Source organism: Salmo salar, chromosome 14 (genome assembly GCF_965601325.2).
Source record: "Salmo salar chromosome 14, fSalSal1, whole genome shotgun sequence".
Taxonomy (NCBI): Eukaryota; Metazoa; Chordata; class Actinopteri; order Salmoniformes; family Salmonidae; genus Salmo; species Salmo salar.
Window position 1 is genome coordinate 80341051 of NC_138304.1, and position 27499 is coordinate 80368549.

The following is a 27499-nucleotide window of genomic DNA, read 5'->3' on the forward strand; positions in this document are numbered from 1 at the left end:
TAAAGGAAGTCTTCTGCAGTTCTACACATTTTGCCATGACTTATGCCAGTTGTAAATGAGAACTTGTTCTCAACTAGCTTACCTGGTTAAATAAAGGTGAAAAAAAAAAAATAAAAAAAAATCAATATGATATCTGAGTGAGAGTGACTAACAAAATCAATGGAGCCCCATGGAAGTCAGGGCCCTGTGCACATGCCCTGCGTGCCCAGTTGGTATTAGGCCATGATTACAAGTTTAGATAACTGGGGAGACTAATTTACCAATCAATTTTAATTTGCTGATATGGCTAATTGAGTGACTGTCAGTGACTGACAAAACAAGATAAAAACTGCTGATGCACAAACAAATGTCAAACTTGCACTTTGTGTATTCTACTATTCTAACTCGCAACAGTAAATTGAGAGTCTGACTAAGTTCCCCAAAAAAGATATACAGTATCAGTCAAAAGTTTGAACACACCTACTCATTGAAGGATTTTTCTTTATTTTTACTATTTTCTGTATTGTAGAATAATATTGAAGACATCAAAACTATGAAATATGGAATCATGTAGTAACCAAAAAAGTGTTAAACAAATCAAAATCTATTTTATATTTGAGATTCTTCAAAGTAGCCACCCTTTGCCTTGATAACAGCATTGCACACTCTTGACATTCTCTCAACCAGCTTCACCTGGAATGCTTTTCCAGCAGTCTTGAAGGAGTTCCCACATATGCTGACCACTTGTTGGCTGCTTTTCCTTCACTCTGCGGTTCAACTCATCCAAAACCATCTAAATTGTGTTGAGGTCGGGTGATTGTGGAGGCCAGATCATCTGATGCAGCAATCGATCACTCGCCTTGGTCAAATAGCCCTTGCACAGCCTGGAGGTGTGTTTGGTTATTGTCCTGTTGAAAAACAAATCAAATCAAATGTTATTGGTCACATGCACGTGTTTATCAGATGTTATTGCGGGTGTAGCGAAATGCCTGTGTTTCTAGCTCCGGCAGTGCAATAATATCTAACAAGTAATATTTAACAATTTCACAACATATACCCAATACACAGAAATCTAAGTAAAGGAATGTAATTAAGAATATATAAATATATGGACGAGCAATGTCAGAGCGGCATAGACTAAGATACAGTAGAATAGAATAGAATACAGTATATACACTACCGTTCAAAAGTTTGGGGTCAGTTAGAAATGTCCTTGTTTTTGAAAGAAAAGCAAATAACATCAAATTGATCAAAAATACAGTGTAGACATTGTTAATGTTGTAAATGACTATTGTAGCTGGAAATGGCTGATTATCTATGGAATACCTACATAGGTGTACAGAGGCCCATTATCAGCAACCATCACTCCTGTGTTCCAATGGCGTGTTGTGTTAGCTAAGAAGCTAATTGATCATTAGAAAACCCTTTTGCAATTATGTTAGCACTGCTGAAAACTGTTGTGCTGATGCAATAAAACTGGCCTTTAGACTAGTTGAGTATCTGGAGCAGCAGCATTTGTGGGTTTGATTAAAGGCTCAAAATGGCCAGAAACAAAGAACTTTCTTCTGAAACTTGTCAGTCTATTCTTGTTCTGAGAAATGAAGGCTATTCCATGCGAGAAATTGCCCTAGAAACTGAAGATCTCGTTCAACGCTGTGTACTACTCCCTTCACAGAACAGAGCAAACTGGCTCTAACCAGAATAGAAAGAGGAGTGGGAGGCCCTGGTGCACAACTGAGCAAGAGGACAAGTACATTAGAGTGTCTAGTTTGAGAAACAGATGCCTCACAAGTCCTCAACTGACTGCTTCATTAAATAGTACATGCAAAACACCAGTCTCAACGTCAACAGTGAAGTGGCGACTCTGGGATGCTGGCCTTCTAGGCAGAGTTGCAAAGAAAAAGCCATATCTCAGACTGGCCAATAAAAATAAAATATTAAGATGGGCAAAAGAACACAGACACTGGACAGAGGAAGATTGGAAAAAAGTGTTATGGACAGACAAATCTAAGTTTGAGGTGTTCTAGGTCGGGTGAACAAAAGGACTTTAATTCCTGTATGTTATCACAATCACATCATGAGTCGTTAATCATGAAGCACACACCCCCGCCCTTCTTCTTCCTGGTGATATATTTATTCCTGTCTGCGCGATGAACTTAGATCACAGCTGGCTGGACAGACACAGACAGTATATCCCAAGAGAGCCATGTGTCTGTGAAACAGAGTATGTTACAATCCCTGATGTCTCTCTGGAAAGAAATTCTCGCCCTGAGCTCGGCATCTTTATTGATCAGAGACTGAACATTAGTGAATAGTATACTCGGAAACGGTGGGTGGTGTGCGCGCGTCCTAAGTCGGACTAGAAACCACTCCGAGTAACTCGTGGAATCAGTTCAATTGCCCTGGGGGGTGCGAACAAAGGATCTGATTTGGGAAAGTCGTATTCCTGGTCGTAATGGTGAGTTACCGCCTCTCTGATATCCAAAAGTTCTTCTTGGCTTTATGTAACAACAGAAAACGTTTTCTGGGCTAATAATGTAAGAAATAATACATAAAAAAATGAAATACTGCAAAGTTTCCCAAGAGCTAGAAGCATGGCAGCTCTCTGTCGGCGCCATTTTCAGGACACAAAGTGTAAACCAGATGGGAAGGCGTATCGCTGCAGAATGCTGTGGTGGCCATGCTGGTTAAGTGTGCCTTGAATTCTAAATAAATCACAGTGTAACCAGCAAAGCACCCCCACACCATCACACCTCCATGCTTCACAGTGGGAACCACACATGTGGAGATCATCCGTTCACCTACTCTGCGTCTCACAAAGACATGGCTGTTGGAACCAAAAATCTAACATTTGGATTCATCAGACCAAAGGACATATTTCCACTGGTCTAATGTCCATTGCTCGTGTTTCTTGGCAGAAGCAAGTCTCTTCTTATTATTGGTGTCCTTTAGTAGTAGTTTCTTTGCAGCAATTTGAGCATGAACGCCTGATTCACACAGCCTCCTTTGAACAGCTGATGTTGAGGTGTGTCTGTTATTTGAACTCTGAAAAATTTGTTTGGGCTGCAATCTGAGGTGCGGTTACCTCAAATGAACTTATCCTCTGCAGCAGAGGTAACTATGGGTCTTCGTTTCCTGTGGCGGTCCTCATGAGAGCCAGTTTCATCATAGCGCTTTATGGTTTTTGCAACTGCACTTGAAGAAATGTTCAACTAGCCTACCTGGTTGAAAAGGTGAAATACATTTATTTTTTAAGACATGTGAGCACTAGGCCTTGCAGTGTGGCCTAAAAGGCAAAACCGATCCATTGATAAGCTGTTCTATCCTCCGATGCGCTTTGGGAATATGGGCCTAGAACCCTAAGGCCATTGGCTGCATTTAAACAGGCAGCCCAATTCTGATCCTTTTTTCACTAATTGGCCTTTTGACATATCCGATCTGAAAAAACATTTTGCGATTGGTCTTGACCAATTAGTAGAAAAAGATCAGAATTGTGCTGCCTGTCTAAATGCAGCCATATAAATTGTGTGAATTGGCACCCGATAATTTCTCATCTCTTGTTGAAATCAGAATAGGTGCTGTGGCAATCTCGTGTGCATTTCTGACCGTAGCGCCTGCCCAACTAGATGCTTAAGCGTTGCATCCAGTGGTTGTGCCGCGTCCAACAGTGCATCAGATTGCTGTATGTGGTTACCCGAGTTAAATACATTACCAGGCATTTTAAGATCTGGCATACATCTGCAATGTAGTCAGGGAGGAACTTGACCAAAGCCTTTCCATTGACTTTGAGGCTAGGCGTACACCAGACTAAACCCAAAAACTTGGGTTTTAGCACCAAATTATCCTTGTGGTTAATAATGGAAGTCTCACAACAACCAAAAATAAAAAAATAGGGGGCGGGGTTTAAGGAAAAGGACCAGTTAGAAATGCCAGTGCCGATTTCTGGTTCCAGGCCGCCAGTGGAGGTTGAGGGAAGAACGGCGCGAATGGCAAACACGGGTTTGATACCATTCCACTGCAGTTACCACAAGCCCGGTCTCCCCAATTAAGGGGCCACCAACCTCCTGTGCAGTCCACCCCTTCCTCAGACCCTTTATAGCCGGAGTTCACATTGCAAGCCCAATTTCTCAGAATGCCCTGTAACTTACATGCTCAATCAGGAACCTTGGGACAGAGTCCCATTAATCCAGGATGTGCTGTCTGGCTATGCAAACACCAATACAGACCAAAGACTACGCTAGGAAATGTCAGTTGGCAGCAACATGCAACAGTGAAGGGGCTCCATACCAAGTGCAACATTCTTGTTGGTTGAGCCTACTACTGAATATGCCCCCTGATCATGTGTTGCCCTTCTACATTGCTGGGCACTCACTTTAACAAATGAAGGCAATATTTCAGATTACTCTAGCATGTAGTGCATAATGGTGAAGACAGAAAGTCAGTCGAAGTAGCATTAAATCATTTATTTTTCAAAGAGATTAACAGGCATCATCTCAGTGTTGTGGTAGTCTCTTCACTGGTTGAGTTCGCCAGGAGCAGATGTGGTGGTGCTTATGTCACTTTGTTGTAGGGGCATCCTCCTTGTGTGCTGGGACATCAGGACTGGCACCAACCTCAGTGAGTTGGAGTGTGCTGCTGCTTGGAGCAAGTCTATTATGGGCCACCACGACAACAGCGCCTTCCAGTTCTAGAAATAGATATGGACTGGGAACATATTCCTTCTTTATGAAACCACATCAAAAGCTCTGAAGTCAGATATTTAAAAGTGATACTGGCAAGTGCCATGTGCAGGTTGACATTTATTGAGACGGTATTGTCCTGGAGGCAGAACTTAGCGATTACCACTAGATGGAAAGTCAAAGTTGGCTACATTGTAACAATGTATGCTTTTTTGGTTTTAATTTAATGTTAAGCATTAGGGTTGGCAGTGAGGTTAATGTTTAAAAATCATATTTTATTACTTTGTGGCTGTGCCAGCTAGTGAACATTCTGCGGAGCCATCCCAATAAGTGCTAACCTGCTTGCCATGTGCAGGTTATTTCCCTCTAAAATAGCAGTACCATCATCCCATACAGGACAGCGTGCCTCTGCTATGCTACAATTGATGAAACAGAGGTAGCTTTTAACAACCAACCAGGCTGCACACCTGGGCTGGATTACGCCCTAATTGGGCCTTGCATCTGATTAGTCAAGATCTTTAATTGGCACGCATGTTCAAATCAAATCACATTTTATTTGTCACGTACACATGGTTAGCAGATGTTAATGCGAGTGTAGCGAAATGCTTGTGCTTCTGGTTCCGACAGTGCAGGAATATCTAACAAGTAATCTAACAGTTCCCCAACAACTACAACTAATACACACAAATCTAAAAGGGGTGAATGAGAATATGTACATATAAATATATGGATGAACGATGGCCAAGGTGCAATAGATGGTATAAAATACAGTACATAAATATGATATGAGTAATGTCATATTACACCATGAGTCGTTAATCATGAAGCATACACCTCCGTCCTTCCTCTTCCCAGAGAGGTGTTTATCTCTGTCGGCGCGATGCATGGAGAAATCCGATGGCTGAACCGATTCCGACAACATATCCCGAGAGAGCCATGTTTCCGTGAAACAGAGAATGTTACAATCTCTGATCTCTTTCTGAAAGGCAACCCTTTCTCGAATTTTGTCTACCTTGTTGTCAAGACACTGGACATTGGCAGGTAGTATACTCGGGAGCGGTGGGCGATGTGCACTTTTACGGAGCCTGACCAGGAGGCCGCTCCGTCTGCCCTTTCTGCGGCGCCGTTGTCTTGGGTCAGCTTCTGGGATCAGATCAATTGTCCTGGGTGGTGGTCCAAACAGAGGATCCGCTTCGGGAAAGTCATATTCCTGGTCGTAATGTTGGTAAATTGGCGTCACTCTTACATCCAGTAGTTCTTCCCGGCTGTATGTAATAAGACTTAAGACTTCCTGGGGTAAGAAATAATACATTAAAAAAACCAAATACTGCATAGTTTCCTAAGGACTCGAAGCGAGCCGACCATCTCTGTCGGCACCATCAGAGGAACGCGTTCTTGTTTGCCACGTTCCTCTGCCCAGGCGTGGCACGTGATACGTGGCAGATCTTAAAACGCCTGGATACGTATTTTACATATCAGCTAACACATCATATGTTATAGCAATCTGTAGTGACGGGAAACCAAATCTTTCTGTAGGCTTCAGCGCTTTCACCAAATTGGGCCCAAAAACGGTTAATTACTCGGAGGTCATTGTCTGTTCACAATGCACATTAGTGACATCTGCTGGTCAGCAATAAATATTTTAGATTTTAGATTCTTCAAAGTAGCCACCCTTTGCCTTGATGACACCTTTGCACACTCTTGGCATTCTCTCAACCAGCTTCACCTGGATGTTTTTTCTTGAAGAAGTCTTGAAGGAGTTCCCACATATGCTGAGCACTTGTTGGCTGCTTTTCCTTCACTCTGCGGTCCAACTCATCCCAAACCATCTCAATTGGGTTGAGGTCGGGTGATTGTTGAGGCCAGGTCATCTGATGCAGCACTCCATCACTCTCCTTCTTGTTCAAATAGCCCTTACACAGCCTGGAGGTGTGTTGGGTCATTGCCCTGTTGAAAAACAAATGATAGTCCCACTGAGCGCAAACCAGATGGGATGGCTTATTGCTGCAGAATGCTGAGTTAGCCATGCTGGTTAAGTGTGCCTTGAATTCTAAATAAATCACAGACAGTGTCACCAGCAAAGCACCATCACACCTCCTCCTCCATGCTTCACGGTGGGAACCACACGTGGAGATTTCCGTTCACCTACTCTGTGTCTGACAAAATCGCGGCGGTTGGAACCAAAAATCTCATATTTGACCCATTGCTCGTGTTTCTTGGCCCAAACAAGTCTCTTCTTCTTATTGGTGTCCTTTTGTAGTGGTTTCTTTGCAGCAATTCGACCATGAAGGCCTGATTAACGCAGTCTCCTCTGAACAGTTGATGTTGAGATGTGTCTGTTACTTGAACTCTGTGAAGCATTTATTTGGGCTGCAATTTCTAAGGCTGGTAAGTCTAATAAACTTATCCTCTGCAGCAAAGGTAACTCTGGGTCTTCCTTTCCTGTGGCGGTCCTCACGAGAGCCAGTTTCATCATAGCGCTTTATGGTTCTTGCGACTGCACTTGAAGAAATGTTCAAAGTTCTTGAAATGTTCCAGATTGACTGACCTTCATGTCTTAAAGTAATGACGTCCTTTCTCTTTGTTTATTTGAGCTGTTCTTGCCATAATATGGACTTGGTCTTTCACCAAATTGGGCTATCTTCTGTATACCACCCCTACCTTGTCACAACACAACTGATTGGCTCAAACGCATTAAGGAAAGAAATTCCACAAATGAACTTTTAACAAGGTGGCAGGTAGCCTAGTGGTTAGACCGTTGGACTTGTAACCGAAAGGTTGCAAGATCGAATCCCCGAGCTGACAAGGTAAAAATCTGTCGTTCTGCCGCTGAACAAGGCAGTTAACCCAGTGTTCCTAGGCCATCATTGAAAATAAGAATGTGTTCTTATCTGGCTTGCCTAGTTAAATAAAGGTAGAAAAAAAGGTACACCTGTTGATTGAAATGCATTCCAGGTGACTACCTCATGAAGCTAGGTGAGAGAATGCCAACAGTGTGCAATGCTATCATCAAGGTGGCTACTTTGAAGAATATAAAATATATTTGGATTTGTTTAACACCTTTTTGGTTATTCCATGTGTTATTTCATAGTTTTGCTGTCTTCAGTATGATTCTACAATGTAGAAAATAGTAAAAAATTAAGAAAAACCCTTGAATGAGTAGGTGTGTCCAAACTTTTGACTGGTACTGTATATATGTATAAACCTTTTTTGGTCGGGGGCCCCTAAGCGACCGCTTATGTCTGGAGCTGGCCCTGACCTTCCAAGGTGGTTTGAAATCAGATACAAATTTGATTCCCGGCCATGCGACTTGTGTCTAGCGATCAAATCTGATCTATTTGCCCTCGTGGTTTATAGACTGCTATTTTACATATCTTGTTGCTTGCTAGTTACTCGGTTGACAGTTTGACAAGAACATGTATTGCTTACAGACAAATTAGTGAATGTGCTAGAAAGCTACCTAGCTAGCTAGTTGACTGCTGTGGCGAGCCATAAAGGACTCGTATTGAAAATAGTTTCACTTTCCTTTGAGGCTTTAAGTGTTCTAACACTATGACTTTGAACATTCAAAGTAACTGGGAACATCCATGGTAGGCTTTGTTGTCACCTTAGCTTGGAGAGTCAGCATTCCAAAACAACACAGCAGCACCCACCCGTAGCACGTGCTCCAGCAGGTATATTTCACTGGTCACCCCCAAAGCCAATTCCTCATTTGGTCGCCTTTCGTTCCAGTTCTCTGCTGCCAATGACTGGAACGAATTGCAAAAGTCACTGAAGCTGGAGACTCATATCTCCCTCACTAACTTTAAGCACCAGCTGTCAGTGCAGCTCACAGATCACTGCACCTGTACATAGCTCATCTGTAAATAGCCCATCCAACTACCTCATCCCCATACTGTTATATTTTGTTGGTCCTTCGCACCCCAGTATCTCTACTTGCACATCTCACTCGTGTTTAATTGCTAAATTGTAATTATTTTGCCACTATGGCCTATTTATTGCCTTACCTCCCTTGCACAAATTGTATATTGACTTTTTTTCCTATTGTGTTATTGACTGCATGTTTGATTATTCCATGTGTAACTCTGTGTTGTCTCACTGCTTTGCTTTATCTTGGCCAGGTTGCAGTTGTAAATGAGAACTTGTTCTCAACTAGCCTACCTGGTTCAAAAGGTGAAATACATTTATTTTTTAAGACAGATGTGAGCACTAGGCCTTGCAGTGTGGCCTAAAAGGCAAAACCGATCCATTGATAAGCTGTTCTATCCTCCGATGCGCTTTGGGAATATGGGCCTAGAACCCTAAGGCCATTGGCTGCATTTAAACAGGCAGCCCAATTCTGATCCTTTTTTCACTAATTGGCCTTTTGACATATCCGATCTGAAAAAACATTTTGCGATTGGTCTTGACCAATTAGTAGAAAAAGATCAGAATTGTGCTGCCTGTCTAAATGCAGCCATATAAATTGTGTGAATTGGCACCCGATAATTTCTCATCTCTTGTTGAAATCAGAATAGGTGCTGTGGCAATCTCGTGTGCATTTCTGACCGTAGCGCCTGCCCAACTAGATGCTTAAGCGTTGCATCCAGTGGTTGTGCCGCGTCCAACAGTGCATCAGATTGCTGTATGTGGTTACCCGAGTTAAATACATTACCAGGCATTTTAAGATCTGGCATACATCTGCAATGTAGTCAGGGAGGAACTTGACCAAAGCCTTTCCATTGACTTTGAGGCTAGGCGTACACCAGACTAAACCCAAAAACTTGGGTTTTAGCACCAAATTATCCTTGTGGTTAATAATGGAAGTCTCACAACAACCAAAAATAAAAAAATAGGGGGCGGGGTTTAAGGAAAAGGACCAGTTAGAAATGCCAGTGCCGATTTCTGGTTCCAGGCCGCCAGTGGAGGTTGAGGGAAGAACGGCGCGAATGGCAAACACGGGTTTGATACCATTCCACTGCAGTTACCACAAGCCCGGTCTCCCCAATTAAGGGGCCACCAACCTCCTGTGCAGTCCACCCCTTCCTCAGACCCTTTATAGCCGGAGTTCACATTGCAAGCCCAATTTCTCAGAATGCCCTGTAACTTACATGCTCAATCAGGAACCTTGGGACAGAGTCCCATTAATCCAGGATGTGCTGTCTGGCTATGCAAACACCAATACAGACCAAAGACTACGCTAGGAAATGTCAGTTGGCAGCAACATGCAACAGTGAAGGGGCTCCATACCAAGTGCAACATTCTTGTTGGTTGAGCCTACTACTGAATATGCCCCCTGATCATGTGTTGCCCTTCTACATTGCTGGGCACTCACTTTAACAAATGAAGGCAATATTTCAGATTACTCTAGCATGTAGTGCATAATGGTGAAGACAGAAAGTCAGTCGAAGTAGCATTAAATCATTTATTTTTCAAAGAGATTAACAGGCATCATCTCAGTGTTGTGGTAGTCTCTTCACTGGTTGAGTTCGCCAGGAGCAGATGTGGTGGTGCTTATGTCACTTTGTTGTAGGGGCATCCTCCTTGTGTGCTGGGACATCAGGACTGGCACCAACCTCAGTGAGTTGGAGTGTGCTGCTGCTTGGAGCAAGTCTATTATGGGCCACCACGACAACAGCGCCTTCCAGTTCTAGAAATAGATATGGACTGGGAACATATTCCTTCTTTATGAAACCACATCAAAAGCTCTGAAGTCAGATATTTAAAAGTGATACTGGCAAGTGCCATGTGCAGGTTGACATTTATTGAGACGGTATTGTCCTGGAGGCAGAACTTAGCGATTACCACTAGATGGAAAGTCAAAGTTGGCTACATTGTAACAATGTATGCTTTTTTGGTTTTAATTTAATGTTAAGCATTAGGGTTGGCAGTGAGGTTAATGTTTAAAAATCATATTTTATTACTTTGTGGCTGTGCCAGCTAGTGAACATTCTGCGGAGCCATCCCAATAAGTGCTAACCTGCTTGCCATGTGCAGGTTATTTCCCTCTAAAATAGCAGTACCATCATCCCATACAGGACAGCGTGCCTCTGCTATGCTACAATTGATGAAACAGAGGTAGCTTTTAACAACCAACCAGGCTGCACACCTGGGCTGGATTACGCCCTAATTGGGCCTTGCATCTGATTAGTCAAGATCTTTAATTGGCACGCATGTTCAAATCAAATCACATTTTATTTGTCACGTACACATGGTTAGCAGATGTTAATGCGAGTGTAGCGAAATGCTTGTGCTTCTGGTTCCGACAGTGCAGGAATATCTAACAAGTAATCTAACAGTTCCCCAACAACTACAACTAATACACACAAATCTAAAAGGGGTGAATGAGAATATGTACATATAAATATATGGATGAACGATGGCCAAGGTGCAATAGATGGTATAAAATACAGTACATAAATATGATATGAGTAATGTCATATTACACCATGAGTCGTTAATCATGAAGCATACACCTCCGTCCTTCCTCTTCCCAGAGAGGTGTTTATCTCTGTCGGCGCGATGCATGGAGAAATCCGATGGCTGAACCGATTCCGACAACATATCCCGAGAGAGCCATGTTTCCGTGAAACAGAGAATGTTACAATCTCTGATCTCTTTCTGAAAGGCAACCCTTTCTCGAATTTTGTCTACCTTGTTGTCAAGACACTGGACATTGGCAGGTAGTATACTCGGGAGCGGTGGGCGATGTGCACTTTTACGGAGCCTGACCAGGAGGCCGCTCCGTCTGCCCTTTCTGCGGCGCCGTTGTCTTGGGTCAGCTTCTGGGATCAGATCAATTGTCCTGGGTGGTGGTCCAAACAGAGGATCCGCTTCGGGAAAGTCATATTCCTGGTCGTAATGTTGGTAAATTGGCGTCACTCTTACATCCAGTAGTTCTTCCCGGCTGTATGTAATAAGACTTAAGACTTCCTGGGGTAAGAAATAATACATTAAAAAAACCAAATACTGCATAGTTTCCTAAGGACTCGAAGCGAGCCGACCATCTCTGTCGGCACCATCAGAGGAACGCGTTCTTGTTTGCCACGTTCCTCTGCCCAGGCGTGGCACGTGATACGTGGCAGATCTTAAAACGCCTGGATACGTATTTTACATATCAGCTAACACATCATATGTTATAGCAATCTGTAGTGACGGGAAACCAAATCTTTCTGTAGGCTTCAGCGCTTTCACCAAATTGGGCCCAAAAACGGTTAATTACTCGGAGGTCATTGTCTGTTCACAATGCACATTAGTGACATCTGCTGGTCAGCAATAAATATTTTAGATTTTAGATTCTTCAAAGTAGCCACCCTTTGCCTTGATGACACCTTTGCACACTCTTGGCATTCTCTCAACCAGCTTCACCTGGATGTTTTTTCTTGAAGAAGTCTTGAAGGAGTTCCCACATATGCTGAGCACTTGTTGGCTGCTTTTCCTTCACTCTGCGGTCCAACTCATCCCAAACCATCTCAATTGGGTTGAGGTCGGGTGATTGTTGAGGCCAGGTCATCTGATGCAGCACTCCATCACTCTCCTTCTTGTTCAAATAGCCCTTACACAGCCTGGAGGTGTGTTGGGTCATTGCCCTGTTGAAAAACAAATGATAGTCCCACTGAGCGCAAACCAGATGGGATGGCTTATTGCTGCAGAATGCTGAGTTAGCCATGCTGGTTAAGTGTGCCTTGAATTCTAAATAAATCACAGACAGTGTCACCAGCAAAGCACCATCACACCTCCTCCTCCATGCTTCACGGTGGGAACCACACGTGGAGATTTCCGTTCACCTACTCTGTGTCTGACAAAATCGCGGCGGTTGGAACCAAAAATCTCATATTTGACCCATTGCTCGTGTTTCTTGGCCCAAACAAGTCTCTTCTTCTTATTGGTGTCCTTTTGTAGTGGTTTCTTTGCAGCAATTCGACCATGAAGGCCTGATTAACGCAGTCTCCTCTGAACAGTTGATGTTGAGATGTGTCTGTTACTTGAACTCTGTGAAGCATTTATTTGGGCTGCAATTTCTAAGGCTGGTAAGTCTAATAAACTTATCCTCTGCAGCAAAGGTAACTCTGGGTCTTCCTTTCCTGTGGCGGTCCTCACGAGAGCCAGTTTCATCATAGCGCTTTATGGTTCTTGCGACTGCACTTGAAGAAATGTTCAAAGTTCTTGAAATGTTCCAGATTGACTGACCTTCATGTCTTAAAGTAATGACGTCCTTTCTCTTTGCTTATTTGAGCTGTTCTTGCCATAATATGGACTTGGTCTTTCACCAAATTGGGCTATCTTCTGTATACCACCCCTACCTTGTCACAACACAACTGATTGGCTCAAACGCATTAAGGAAAGAAATTCCACAAATGAACTTTTAACAAGGTGGCAGGTAGCCTAGTGGTTAGAGCGTTGGACTTGTAACCGAAAGGTTGCAAGATCGAATCCCCGAGCTGACAAGGTAAAAATCTGTCGTTCTGCCGCTGAACAAGGCAGTTAACCCAGTGTTCCTAGGCCATCATTGAAAATAAGAATGTGTTCTTATCTGGCTTGCCTAGTTAAATAAAGGTAGAAAAAAAGGTACACCTGTTGATTGAAATGCATTCCAGGTGACTACCTCATGAAGCTAGGTGAGAGAATGCCAACAGTGTGCAATGCTATCATCAAGGTGGCTACTTTGAAGAATATAAAATATATTTGGATTTGTTTAACACCTTTTTGGTTATTCCATGTGTTATTTCATAGTTTTGCTGTCTTCAGTATGATTCTACAATGTAGAAAATAGTAAAAAATTAAGAAAAACCCTTGAATGAGTAGGTGTGTCCAAACTTTTGACTGGTACTGTATATATGTATAAACCTTTTTTGGTCGGGGGCCCCTAAGCGACCGCTTATGTCTGGAGCTGGCCCTGACCTTCCAAGGTGGTTTGAAATCAGATACAAATTTGATTCCCGGCCATGCGACTTGTGTCTAGCGATCAAATCTGATCTATTTGCCCTCGTGGTTTATAGACTGCTATTTTACATATCTTGTTGCTTGCTAGTTACTCGGTTGACAGTTTGACAAGAACATGTATTGCTTACAGACAAATTAGTGAATGTGCTAGAAAGCTACCTAGCTAGCTAGTTGACTGCTGTGGCGAGCCATAAAGGACTCGTATTGAAAATAGTTTCACTTTCCTTTGAGGCTTTAAGTGTTCTAACACTATGACTTTGAACATTCAAAGTAACTGGGAACATCCATGGTAGGCTTTGTTGTCACCTTAGCTTGGAGAGTCAGCATTCCAAAACAACACAGCAGCACCCACCCGTAGCACGTGCTCCAGCAGGTATATTTCACTGGTCACCCCCAAAGCCAATTCCTCATTTGGTCGCCTTTCGTTCCAGTTCTCTGCTGCCAATGACTGGAACGAATTGCAAAAGTCACTGAAGCTGGAGACTCATATCTCCCTCACTAACTTTAAGCACCAGCTGTCAGTGCAGCTCACAGATCACTGCACCTGTACATAGCTCATCTGTAAATAGCCCATCCAACTACCTCATCCCCATACTGTTATATTTTGTTGGTCCTTCGCACCCCAGTATCTCTACTTGCACATCTCACTCGTGTTTAATTGCTAAATTGTAATTATTTTGCCACTATGGCCTATTTATTGCCTTACCTCCCTTGCACAAATTGTATATTGACTTTTTTTCCTATTGTGTTATTGACTGCATGTTTGATTATTCCATGTGTAACTCTGTGTTGTCTCACTGCTTTGCTTTATCTTGGCCAGGTTGCAGTTGTAAATGAGAACTTGTTCTCAACTAGCCTACCTGGTTCAAAAGGTGAAATACATTTATTTTTTAAGACAGATGTGAGCACTAGGCCTTGCAGTGTGGCCTAAAAGGCAAAACCGATCCATTGATAAGCTGTTCTATCCTCCGATGCGCTTTGGGAATATGGGCCTAGAACCCTAAGGCCATTGGCTGCATTTAAACAGGCAGCCCAATTCTGATCCTTTTTTCACTAATTGGCCTTTTGACATATCCGATCTGAAAAAACATTTTGCGATTGGTCTTGACCAATTAGTAGAAAAAGATCAGAATTGTGCTGCCTGTCTAAATGCAGCCATATAAATTGTGTGAATTGGCACCCGATAATTTCTCATCTCTTGTTGAAATCAGAATAGGTGCTGTGGCAATCTCGTGTGCATTTCTGACCGTAGCGCCTGCCCAACTAGATGCTTAAGCGTTGCATCCAGTGGTTGTGCCGCGTCCAACAGTGCATCAGATTGCTGTATGTGGTTACCCGAGTTAAATACATTACCAGGCATTTTAAGATCTGGCATACATCTGCAATGTAGTCAGGGAGGAACTTGACCAAAGCCTTTCCATTGACTTTGAGGCTAGGCGTACACCAGACTAAACCCAAAAACTTGGGTTTTAGCACCAAATTATCCTTGTGGTTAATAATGGAAGTCTCACAACAACCAAAAATAAAAAAATAGGGGGCGGGGTTTAAGGAAAAGGACCAGTTAGAAATGCCAGTGCCGATTTCTGGTTCCAGGCCGCCAGTGGAGGTTGAGGGAAGAACGGCGCGAATGGCAAACACGGGTTTGATACCATTCCACTGCAGTTACCACAAGCCCGGTCTCCCCAATTAAGGGGCCACCAACCTCCTGTGCAGTCCACCCCTTCCTCAGACCCTTTATAGCCGGAGTTCACATTGCAAGCCCAATTTCTCAGAATGCCCTGTAACTTACATGCTCAATCAGGAACCTTGGGACAGAGTCCCATTAATCCAGGATGTGCTGTCTGGCTATGCAAACACCAATACAGACCAAAGACTACGCTAGGAAATGTCAGTTGGCAGCAACATGCAACAGTGAAGGGGCTCCATACCAAGTGCAACATTCTTGTTGGTTGAGCCTACTACTGAATATGCCCCCTGATCATGTGTTGCCCTTCTACATTGCTGGGCACTCACTTTAACAAATGAAGGCAATATTTCAGATTACTCTAGCATGTAGTGCATAATGGTGAAGACAGAAAGTCAGTCGAAGTAGCATTAAATCATTTATTTTTCAAAGAGATTAACAGGCATCATCTCAGTGTTGTGGTAGTCTCTTCACTGGTTGAGTTCGCCAGGAGCAGATGTGGTGGTGCTTATGTCACTTTGTTGTAGGGGCATCCTCCTTGTGTGCTGGGACATCAGGACTGGCACCAACCTCAGTGAGTTGGAGTGTGCTGCTGCTTGGAGCAAGTCTATTATGGGCCACCACGACAACAGCGCCTTCCAGTTCTAGAAATAGATATGGACTGGGAACATATTCCTTCTTTATGAAACCACATCAAAAGCTCTGAAGTCAGATATTTAAAAGTGATACTGGCAAGTGCCATGTGCAGGTTGACATTTATTGAGACGGTATTGTCCTGGAGGCAGAACTTAGCGATTACCACTAGATGGAAAGTCAAAGTTGGCTACATTGTAACAATGTATGCTTTTTTGGTTTTAATTTAATGTTAAGCATTAGGGTTGGCAGTGAGGTTAATGTTTAAAAATCATATTTTATTACTTTGTGGCTGTGCCAGCTAGTGAACATTCTGCGGAGCCATCCCAATAAGTGCTAACCTGCTTGCCATGTGCAGGTTATTTCCCTCTAAAATAGCAGTACCATCATCCCATACAGGACAGCGTGCCTCTGCTATGCTACAATTGATGAAACAGAGGTAGCTTTTAACAACCAACCAGGCTGCACACCTGGGCTGGATTACGCCCTAATTGGGCCTTGCATCTGATTAGTCAAGATCTTTAATTGGCACGCATGTTCAAATCAAATCACATTTTATTTGTCACGTACACATGGTTAGCAGATGTTAATGCGAGTGTAGCGAAATGCTTGTGCTTCTGGTTCCGACAGTGCAGGAATATCTAACAAGTAATCTAACAGTTCCCCAACAACTACAACTAATACACACAAATCTAAAAGGGGTGAATGAGAATATGTACATATAAATATATGGATGAACGATGGCCAAGGTGCAATAGATGGTATAAAATACAGTACATAAATATGATATGAGTAATGTCATATTACACCATGAGTCGTTAATCATGAAGCATACACCTCCGTCCTTCCTCTTCCCAGAGAGGTGTTTATCTCTGTCGGCGCGATGCATGGAGAAATCCGATGGCTGAACCGATTCCGACAACATATCCCGAGAGAGCCATGTTTCCGTGAAACAGAGAATGTTACAATCTCTGATCTCTTTCTGAAAGGCAACCCTTTCTCGAATTTTGTCTACCTTGTTGTCAAGACACTGGACATTGGCAGGTAGTATACTCGGGAGCGGTGGGCGATGTGCACTTTTACGGAGCCTGACCAGGAGGCCGCTCCGTCTGCCCTTTCTGCGGCGCCGTTGTCTTGGGTCAGCTTCTGGGATCAGATCAATTGTCCTGGGTGGTGGTCCAAACAGAGGATCCGCTTCGGGAAAGTCATATTCCTGGTCGTAATGTTGGTAAATTGGCGTCACTCTTACATCCAGTAGTTCTTCCCGGCTGTATGTAATAAGACTTAAGACTTCCTGGGGTAAGAAATAATACATTAAAAAAACCAAATACTGCATAGTTTCCTAAGGACTCGAAGCGAGCCGACCATCTCTGTCGGCACCATCAGAGGAACGCGTTCTTGTTTGCCACGTTCCTCTGCCCAGGCGTGGCACGTGATACGTGGCAGATCTTAAAACGCCTGGATACGTATTTTACATATCAGCTAACACATCATATGTTATAGCAATCTGTAGTGACGGGAAACCAAATCTTTCTGTAGGCTTCAGCGCTTTCACCAAATTGGGCCCAAAAACGGTTAATTACTCGGAGGTCATTGTCTGTTCACAATGCACATTAGTGACATCTGCTGGTCAGCAATAAATATTTTAGATTTTAGATTCTTCAAAGTAGCCACCCTTTGCCTTGATGACACCTTTGCACACTCTTGGCATTCTCTCAACCAGCTTCACCTGGATGTTTTTTCTTGAAGAAGTCTTGAAGGAGTTCCCACATATGCTGAGCACTTGTTGGCTGCTTTTCCTTCACTCTGCGGTCCAACTCATCCCAAACCATCTCAATTGGGTTGAGGTCGGGTGATTGTTGAGGCCAGGTCATCTGATGCAGCACTCCATCACTCTCCTTCTTGTTCAAATAGCCCTTACACAGCCTGGAGGTGTGTTGGGTCATTGCCCTGTTGAAAAACAAATGATAGTCCCACTGAGCGCAAACCAGATGGGATGGCTTATTGCTGCAGAATGCTGAGTTAGCCATGCTGGTTAAGTGTGCCTTGAATTCTAAATAAATCACAGACAGTGTCACCAGCACAGCACCATCACACCTCCTCCTCCATGCTTCACGGTGGGAACCACACGTGGAGATTTCCGTTCACCTACTCTGTGTCTGACAAAATCGCGGCGGTTGGAACCAAAAATCTCATATTTGACCCATTGCTCGTGTTTCTTGGCCCAAACAAGTCTCTTCTTCTTATTGGTGTCCTTTTGTAGTGGTTTCTTTGCAGCAATTCGACCATGAAGGCCTGATTAACGCAGTCTCCTCTGAACAGTTGATGTTGAGATGTGTCTGTTACTTGAACTCTGTGAAGCATTTATTTGGGCTGCAATTTCTAAGGCTGGTAAGTCTAATAAACTTATCCTCTGCAGCAAAGGTAACTCTGGGTCTTCCTTTCCTGTGGCGGTCCTCACGAGAGCCAGTTTCATCATAGCGCTTTATGGTTCTTGCGACTGCACTTGAAGAAATGTTCAAAGTTCTTGAAATGTTCCAGATTGACTGACCTTCATGTCTTAAAGTAATGACGTCCTTTCTCTTTGCTTATTTGAGCTGTTCTTGCCATAATATGGACTTGGTCTTTCACCAAATTGGGCTATCTTCTGTATACCACCCCTACCTTGTCACAACACAACTGATTGGCTCAAACGCATTAAGGAAAGAAATTCCACAAATGAACTTTTAACAAGGTGGCAGGTAGCCTAGTGGTTAGAGCGTTGGACTTGTAACCGAAAGGTTGCAAGATCGAATCCCCGAGCTGACAAGGTAAAAATCTGTCGTTCTGCCGCTGAACAAGGCAGTTAACCCAGTGTTCCTAGGCCATCATTGAAAATAAGAATGTGTTCTTATCTGGCTTGCCTAGTTAAATAAAGGTAGAAAAAAAGGTACACCTGTTGATTGAAATGCATTCCAGGTGACTGCCTCAGGAAGCTAGGTGAGAGAATGCCAACAGTGTGCAATGCTATCATCAAGGTGGCTACTTTGAAGAATATAAAATATATTTGGATTTGTTTAACACCTTTTTGGTTATTCCATGTGTTATTTCATAGTTTTGCTGTCTTCAGTATGATTCTACAATGTAGAAAATAGTAAAAAATTAAGAAAAACCCTTGAATGAGTAGGTGTGTCCAAACTTTTGACTGGTACTGTATATATGTATAAACCTTTTTTGGTCGGGGGCCCCTAAGCGACCGCTTATGTCTGGAGCTGGCCCTGACCTTCCAAGGTGGTTTGAAATCAGATACAAATTTGATTCCCGGCCATGCGACTTGTGTCTAGCGATCAAATCTGATCTATTTGCCCTCGTGGTTTATAGACTGCTATTTTACATATCTTGTTGCTTGCTAGTTACTCGGTTGACAGTTTGACAAGAACATGTATTGCTTACAGACAAATTAGTGAATGTGCTAGAAAGCTACCTAGCTAGCTAGTTGACTGCTGTGGCGAGCCATAAAGGACTCGTATTGAAAATAGTTTCACTTTCCTTTGAGGCTTTAAGTGTTCTAACACTATGACTTTGAACATTCAAAGTAACTGGGAACATCCATGGTAGGCTTTGTTGTCACCTTAGCTTGGAGAGTCAGCATTCCAAAACAACACAGCAGCACCCACCCGTAGCACGTGCTCCAGCAGGTATATTTCACTGGTCACCCCCAAAGCCAATTCCTCATTTGGTCGCCTTTCGTTCCAGTTCTCTGCTGCCAATGACTGGAACGAATTGCAAAAGTCACTGAAGCTGGAGACTCATATCTCCCTCACTAACTTTAAGCACCAGCTGTCAGTGCAGCTCACAGATCACTGCACCTGTACATAGCTCATCTGTAAATAGCCCATCCAACTACCTCATCCCCATACTGTTATATTTTGTTGGTCCTTCGCACCCCAGTATCTCTACTTGCACATCTCACTCGTGTTTAATTGCTAAATTGTAATTATTTTGCCACTATGGCCTATTTATTGCCTTACCTCCCTTGCACAAATTGTATATTGACTTTTTTTCCTATTGTGTTATTGACTGCATGTTTGATTATTCCATGTGTAACTCTGTGTTGTCTCACTGCTTTGCTTTATCTTGGCCAGGTTGCAGTTGTAAATGAGAACTTGTTCTCAACTAGCCTACCTGGTTCAAAAGGTGAAATACATTTATTTTTTAAGACAGATGTGAGCACTAGGCCTTGCAGTGTGGCCTAAAAGGCAAAACCGATCCATTGATAAGCTGTTCTATCCTCCGATGCGCTTTGGGAATATGGGCCTAGAACCCTAAGGCCATTGGCTGCATTTAAACAGGCAGCCCAATTCTGATCCTTTTTTCACTAATTGGCCTTTTGACATATCCGATCTGAAAAAACATTTTGCGATTGGTCTTGACCAATTAGTAGAAAAAGATCAGAATTGTGCTGCCTGTCTAAATGCAGCCATATAAATTGTGTGAATTGGCACCCGATAATTTCTCATCTCTTGTTGAAATCAGAATAGGTGCTGTGGCAATCTCGTGTGCATTTCTGACCGTAGCGCCTGCCCAACTAGATGCTTAAGCGTTGCATCCAGTGGTTGTGCCGCGTCCAACAGTGCATCAGATTGCTGTATGTGGTTACCCGAGTTAAATACATTACCAGGCATTTTAAGATCTGGCATACATCTGCAATGTAGTCAGGGAGGAACTTGACCAAAGCCTTTCCATTGACTTTGAGGCTAGGCGTACACCAGACTAAACCCAAAAACTTGGGTTTTAGCACCAAATTATCCTTGTGGTTAATAATGGAAGTCTCACAACAACCAAAAATAAAAAAATAGGGGGCGGGGTTTAAGGAAAAGGACCAGTTAGAAATGCCAGTGCCGATTTCTGGTTCCAGGCCGCCAGTGGAGGTTGAGGGAAGAACGGCGCGAATGGCAAACACGGGTTTGATACCATTCCACTGCAGTTACCACAAGCCCGGTCTCCCCAATTAAGGGGCCACCAACCTCCTGTGCAGTCCACCCCTTCCTCAGACCCTTTATAGCCGGAGTTCACATTGCAAGCCCAATTTCTCAGAATGCCCTGTAACTTACATGCTCAATCAGGAACCTTGGGACAGAGTCCCATTAATCCAGGATGTGCTGTCTGGCTATGCAAACACCAATACAGACCAAAGACTACGCTAGGAAATGTCAGTTGGCAGCAACATGCAACAGTGAAGGGGCTCCATACCAAGTGCAACATTCTTGTTGGTTGAGCCTACTACTGAATATGCCCCCTGATCATGTGTTGCCCTTCTACATTGCTGGGCACTCACTTTAACAAATGAAGGCAATATTTCAGATTACTCTAGCATGTAGTGCATAATGGTGAAGACAGAAAGTCAGTCGAAGTAGCATTAAATCATTTATTTTTCAAAGAGATTAACAGGCATCATCTCAGTGTTGTGGTAGTCTCTTCACTGGTTGAGTTCGCCAGGAGCAGATGTGGTGGTGCTTATGTCACTTTGTTGTAGGGGCATCCTCCTTGTGTGCTGGGACATCAGGACTGGCACCAACCTCAGTGAGTTGGAGTGTGCTGCTGCTTGGAGCAAGTCTATTATGGGCCACCACGACAACAGCGCCTTCCAGTTCTAGAAATAGATATGGACTGGGAACATATTCCTTCTTTATGAAACCACATCAAAAGCTCTGAAGTCAGATATTTAAAAGTGATACTGGCAAGTGCCATGTGCAGGTTGACATTTATTGAGACGGTATTGTCCTGGAGGCAGAACTTAGCGATTACCACTAGATGGAAAGTCAAAGTTGGCTACATTGTAACAATGTATGCTTTTTTGGTTTTAATTTAATGTTAAGCATTAGGGTTGGCAGTGAGGTTAATGTTTAAAAATCATATTTTATTACTTTGTGGCTGTGCCAGCTAGTGAACATTCTGCGGAGCCATCCCAATAAGTGCTAACCTGCTTGCCATGTGCAGGTTATTTCCCTCTAAAATAGCAGTACCATCATCCCATACATACCCTTTCAATAGGTTCCAATCTCATTCTGATCCTTCTCTTCACCCAGACCCTCTTTCTCTGTGGTAACCTCAAGGTCTCCAATGGGCTCAGGTGTAGGAATCAACTCAGGGTCTGGGGTGGCCTCCAGCTCTGAGAACAGACTATTTAGCACAGAGCCTACATGCAATTATCATACATGCAAAACAGTAAAGTACAGTCATTACCTCTTTGGGCAATTAGTTCTTTCTGCTTGATGAAGCCATCATATGTTGCAGAGCTAACGAGACCGTGCTTGTTGTTGGGTCCGACCCTCGGGCCCAAGGGACTAGCCGCATTTTGGGATTGGGCGAAATAAGGTCCTGGAATTAAATGTAACAGATTAACACAGCCAGTGTTGGCAGAATTGCTAGCCTATAGGGATAGGAAAAGACAGGTGTCCGAAGTGGCACCCGATGACCTATAGAGTGCACTACTTTTGGCCAGTGCATCATGGTCTGGGCAATAGTCGAGACATCCTGGTTGCCTCCCACACATTTTAAAAAAACTGGCTTCACACTTCTGTACCTACTGGAATGCGAGTTTGGCATAAGTCTGCCTATGTCACTACCTGATCCGCTTGAATACATACAAAATAGTAGCTGCAAGATGGAGATCAGTTCTTTTTAATGAGTGCATTATGCAAGTGGCTAGTTTGCCTCAACTACCTTCACTAAAACCACTGCAAAGGTATTCCCTGCAAAATTTGGTTTCAAATCATGACGTTCTGCTATGTCTGCCTCGTGATTTGTTGGGAGAAGTTGCCAAACGAGTCAGTCATTGAAGCCAGACCCTAGTCACTGCTGTTGCCTAGGGTTGGGTTATCAAGACTACCTGTTCAAAGGTAGTGCACTACATAAGGAATAAGATTATGCCATGTCAGAGTCAAATTACCTCTCTTGAAGTCCATGCCACTCCAACGACTGCCAGGTGATACGGGCTTCCTGTCCCCTGTTGAGGCAGGGAAGCCAGGTATATCGATACCTCCACTCATCCGTGGAGATGTACGCTTCTGTTTACTTGGGAGGACCATTATGGGGCCCAAAGTAGTATCCTGGCCCCATACTAAAAGGACAACACATTCATTAAACACACCTTTGCAGTCAAGACACTTTCAATTAGTCTTCCCTCAATTTCCATCTCAACCATATTGGAGAAGGTCCCAGCCCTGCAATGTGTTTTGAGAAGGTAGTGACAGAATAGAGGGATTAAGATGTCAAATACACCTTTCTTGGCCTTCATCCCAATACTCCAATTGTCACCAGAGACTGGGGGTTTGTTGCGGTAGATACGAGGTTCAAGTTGGCTACCACCTAGTCTTGGACTGAGGGGACGTTGTGCTGGAGCTTGATCAACCCCCTTCTGTCTACTCAGGCTTAGACAATGCCCACATAGCAAATCATTCTCATCAGCAGACCTCCATCTGAAATGTATGAAAGATCTACTCATGGACCAAGAACACACCATTTTTTTTTAAAATGCTATGGTTATTCCAGTGAATAGGTCACAGCCCAGTAACAGTAGCTAAGGAAATGTGACTTATCCCACCTGCCATCAATGAAGGAGCATGCCTTGTTGCTAGGCTCTGCATGGTCCATGACAGGGACTGCCATAAGGTGGCAGGTGATGTACAGCTGTAAAAAAAACAGGATGAGCAAAACAAAGATGCAGAATCACAGTAGCCTACATAATGTCTGTAAATTATGTAACTGTAGAATAATTTTACTACAGTAGCCGTAATGGCCTCTACAATATCTGTTCTTTTTTTAAATACCGCCCTCACCTCTGCCCCGTCCTCCTGGTAGAACCTAAAGGCATCAATGTGGAACCCGAGCTCGTTGTCCTGGGTTCTACGCATGAAACCAGAGCGGGAACCAGGCAGCTGGGAATCCGTCAAGCACCTGGAGGGAGATACATATTGGGGCATCTTCCTTAGTAACCAATTAAGAAGTCTCAAAGAAACCGCCAAGCACCAGTTGACTACTTTAAAAATGGTGGAAGCCCTCAAATGGCATATTCTATCGTTCTCTACGGGCCAGCCGGAGAATAGTCGTTCTAAGCCATTTTCCCCCCTGCTTACCCATCACTCTCAATGAAGACATATCTAGGGACAGAGTTGCTATCAGGGTCCAGTGTGGCCACGCAGCTGCTAACAAACACCCTGAGCCTGGTGTGGTGAGCAACCCTGACAGACGCCTCAATGTTGATGGGATCACCCAGGAAGTAGACTCCAGAACCCCGCTCATAGAGCCAGTCACCTGGAAAGGAAATGGCAGTAAAGACAGGTTATCCAATAATGAACTAAAGGAGCCTAACATTACTCCTTATAGTCCAAGGACCATCTGTTTAGATGTGAATTGGCCCTGGCAGCTAAAGCCTCTATTGCAGTATAGTTCAAGAAACAAAGCCCTCTTGCATATCGCATCAAAATCACTTCACACGCGCAACACTTAGTTACTCTACACCATTTAGTTGTAGCCGACAGTATTTCAGTGACAACACGTTTGTGGCGTCAATCTTCCGTTTATACACAGGTGTTTGAAGACGCAGATAACTAATTAGCACAGGTACGCCTCTGTCTTCTGTATGTCAACCATTAACAAGCACTGTCACATGGAAATATGTCCGTGTGGGAGGGAACCCTATAAAAACGTGTAGTAATTGAACTTTCTTTGAAAATGTGTCGCTGATGTGAAAGACAAGCGATGCGTTTTAAAGTTACGAACGCGAGTCGCTATTAAAACTACCCCGGCCAGAACTTATTGTCAATAGGCGCTAAACTAGTGAGCATCTAATATTGGATTCAAATGAGGGGTTTGTTAACAGGGCCATGTTTAGTATGCAAACTGTATAACGTTGCAGATAGAAGTGTCCCCCATAAGTTGTCTGATGTGATTCCGTATTTTGCATGTCAGAAGAGCATTTGTGCTACATAGTACATTTATATTTGAACATTCAATTCACGGGTTTTACCAAGCTTCTGGGAGAGCGCCATTGTACCCTTTAGATTATCTGAATGTTCAACAAAATAGTACCCTGCGAAGTGCAGCCCAGGATTCATATACCCACTTGTCATAAGCTTCAATGAGAACTGCAGGGTGTCTTCAGCAGACACTGTGGCGGTGAAAGGGATCCAGGTCGGCTGGAGAGAATAACTGTCCAAACTGTACTTCCTGAAACAGAAAGTACAGGCCGGTAAATAAACCAATAGGTCAACGCAGGATTCATATGATCATCATACAACAGTATAGCCTAAACTCACCTTTCATAATGACACTCAATTGGGATTACAGCACCAACCATTCGAATAACCCCATCTGGTGTGGTTCTGGGTGTATATCTGAGGAGGTTTGTGTAGATCAATGAGTCTTCGGTTATCTGTGGATTCACAAAGCAGCATTTAAGAGAAGGTTGTTTCAAGAAGTCAACTACTAGAGAAAAAAAAAAAATATATATATATATATATATATATATATATATATATATATATATATATATAGGTATATTACCAGGTTCTTGGTTCCACAGTCCGAAAGTGCTGCAAATATTCTGTACTCATCTCCGGCTGCTGACGCTGTTGCCCTACAGGGCTCTTGGTCTTGGTACTGTTCAACTCCAAGTCGCAGGTCATCCACGTCGATTAGATTACCGAGTTGAAACAGATCAGCCTTCACGACTATCTCCATGTAGTCTGAATGGCACGTCACAGCGACAGTTTCTACTCGAATTGGCCTTGAAACTGTTTGTTGGAGTGGAGGCTGTTTAAAGCGGGGACGATTGTCAAATTGCGGTGTTCGCCTTGGAAGTTGTTGCCATGTGTCAGTGCTATAAGTATATGACAAAGCAGGAGAGATTAAGAAGTTTTCCACAAGTAAAAACCAAACCAGTTGCTTGAACAATAACCTGAGCGCGTTTGCCATCATGAGTCCCACGCCAACAACTACTGTGACTCTGTAGGTTAGAGGACAGCGTGCCTCTGCTATGCTACAATTGATGAAACAGAGGTAGCTTTTAACAACCAACCAGGCTGCACACCTGGGCTGGATTACGCCCTAATTGGGCCTTGCATCTGATTAGTCAAGATCTTTAATTGGCACGCATGTTCAAATCAAATCACATTTTATTTGTCACGTACACATGGTTAGCAGATGTTAATGCGAGTGTAGCGAAATGCTTGTGCTTCTGGTTCCGACAGTGCAGGAATATCTAACAAGTAATCTAACAGTTCCCCAACAACTACAACTAATACACACAAATCTAAAAGGGGTGAATGAGAATATGTACATATAAATATATGGATGAACGATGGCCAAGGTGCAATAGATGGTATAAAATACAGTACATAAATATGATATGAGTAATGTCATATTACACCATGAGTCGTTAATCATGAAGCATACACCTCCGTCCTTCCTCTTCCCAGAGAGGTGTTTATCTCTGTCGGCGCGATGCATGGAGAAATCCGATGGCTGAACCGATTCCGACAACATATCCCGAGAGAGCCATGTTTCCGTGAAACAGAGAATGTTACAATCTCTGATCTCTTTCTGAAAGGCAACCCTTTCTCGAATTTTGTCTACCTTGTTGTCAAGACACTGGACATTGGCAGGTAGTATACTCGGGAGCGGTGGGCGATGTGCACTTTTACGGAGCCTGACCAGGAGGCCGCTCCGTCTGCCCTTTCTTGGGTCAGCTTCTGGGATCAGATCAATTGTCCTGGGTGGTGGTCCAAACAGAGGATCCGCTTCGGGAAAGTCATATTCCTGGTCGTAATGTTGGTAAATTGGCGTCACTCTTACATCCAGTAGTTCTTCCCGGCTGTATGTAATAAGACTTAAGACTTCCTGGGGTAAGAAATAATACATTAAAAAAAACAAATACTGCATAGTTTCCTAAGGACTCGAAGCGAGCCGACCATCTCTGTCGGCACCATCAGAGGAACGCGTTCTTGTTTGCCACGTTCCTCTGCCCAGGCGTGGCACGTGATACGTGGCAGATCTTAAAACGCCTGGATACGTATTTTACATATCAGCTAACACATCATATGTTATAGCAATCTGTAGTGACGGGAAACCAAATCTTTCTGTAGGCTTCAGCGCTTTCACCAAATTGGGCCCAAAAACGGTTAATTACTCGGAGGTCATTGTCTGTTCACAATGCACATTAGTGACATCTGCTGGTCAGCAATAAATATTTTAGATTTTAGATTCTTCAAAGTAGCCACCCTTTGCCTTGATGACACCTTTGCACACTCTTGGCATTCTCTCAACCAGCTTCACCTGGATGTTTTTTCTTGAAGAAGTCTTGAAGGAGTTCCCACATATGCTGAGCACTTGTTGGCTGCTTTTCCTTCACTCTGCGGTCCAACTCATCCCAAACCATCTCAATTGGGTTGAGGTCGGGTGATTGTTGAGGCCAGGTCATCTGATGCAGCACTCCATCACTCTCCTTCTTGTTCAAATAGCCCTTACACAGCCTGGAGGTGTGTTGGGTCATTGCCCTGTTGAAAAACAAATGATAGTCCCACTGAGCGCAAACCAGATGGGATGGCTTATTGCTGCAGAA

The 27499-nt window shown here is 43.5% G+C and overlaps 1 protein-coding gene across 1 annotated transcript; it reads right to left on the reverse strand.

Annotated features, from left to right (window-relative positions):
• Positions 1–21290: 21290 nt before the first annotated feature.
• On the reverse strand, positions 21291–25938 carry LOC123726772 (zona pellucida sperm-binding protein 3). Its single transcript, XM_045694770.2, has 11 exons — positions 25444–25938; positions 25197–25312; positions 25004–25107; positions 24015–24192; positions 23718–23835; positions 23483–23568; positions 23161–23357; positions 22829–22999; positions 22123–22257; positions 21920–22048; positions 21291–21546 (listed from the first exon to the last, which is right to left on the reverse strand). Exons 1-10 carry the CDS (start codon positions 25855–25857, stop codon positions 21924–21926), a joined length of 1644 nt encoding a protein of 547 aa, XP_045550726.1. The 5' UTR covers positions 25858–25938; the 3' UTR covers positions 21291–21546; positions 21920–21923.
• Between the last annotated feature and the right edge of the window lie 1561 nt (positions 25939–27499).

Bases quoted from the DNA above. Each gene is read 5' to 3' on its own strand.
- LOC123726772 (XM_045694770.2), bottom strand. From the start codon at position 25,857: ATGATGGCAAACGCGCTCAGGTTATTGTTCAAGCAACTGGTTTGGTTT. The intron at 23,000-23,160 runs GTGTATTTGACA...TTGTCCTTTTAG, and splicing joins TGGGATGAAGGCCAAGAAAG to TATGGGGCCAGGATACTACT. The intron at 22,258-22,828 runs GTAATTTGACTC...ATTTAATTCCAG, and splicing joins TGGCATGGACTTCAAGAGAG to GACCTTATTTCGCCCAATCC.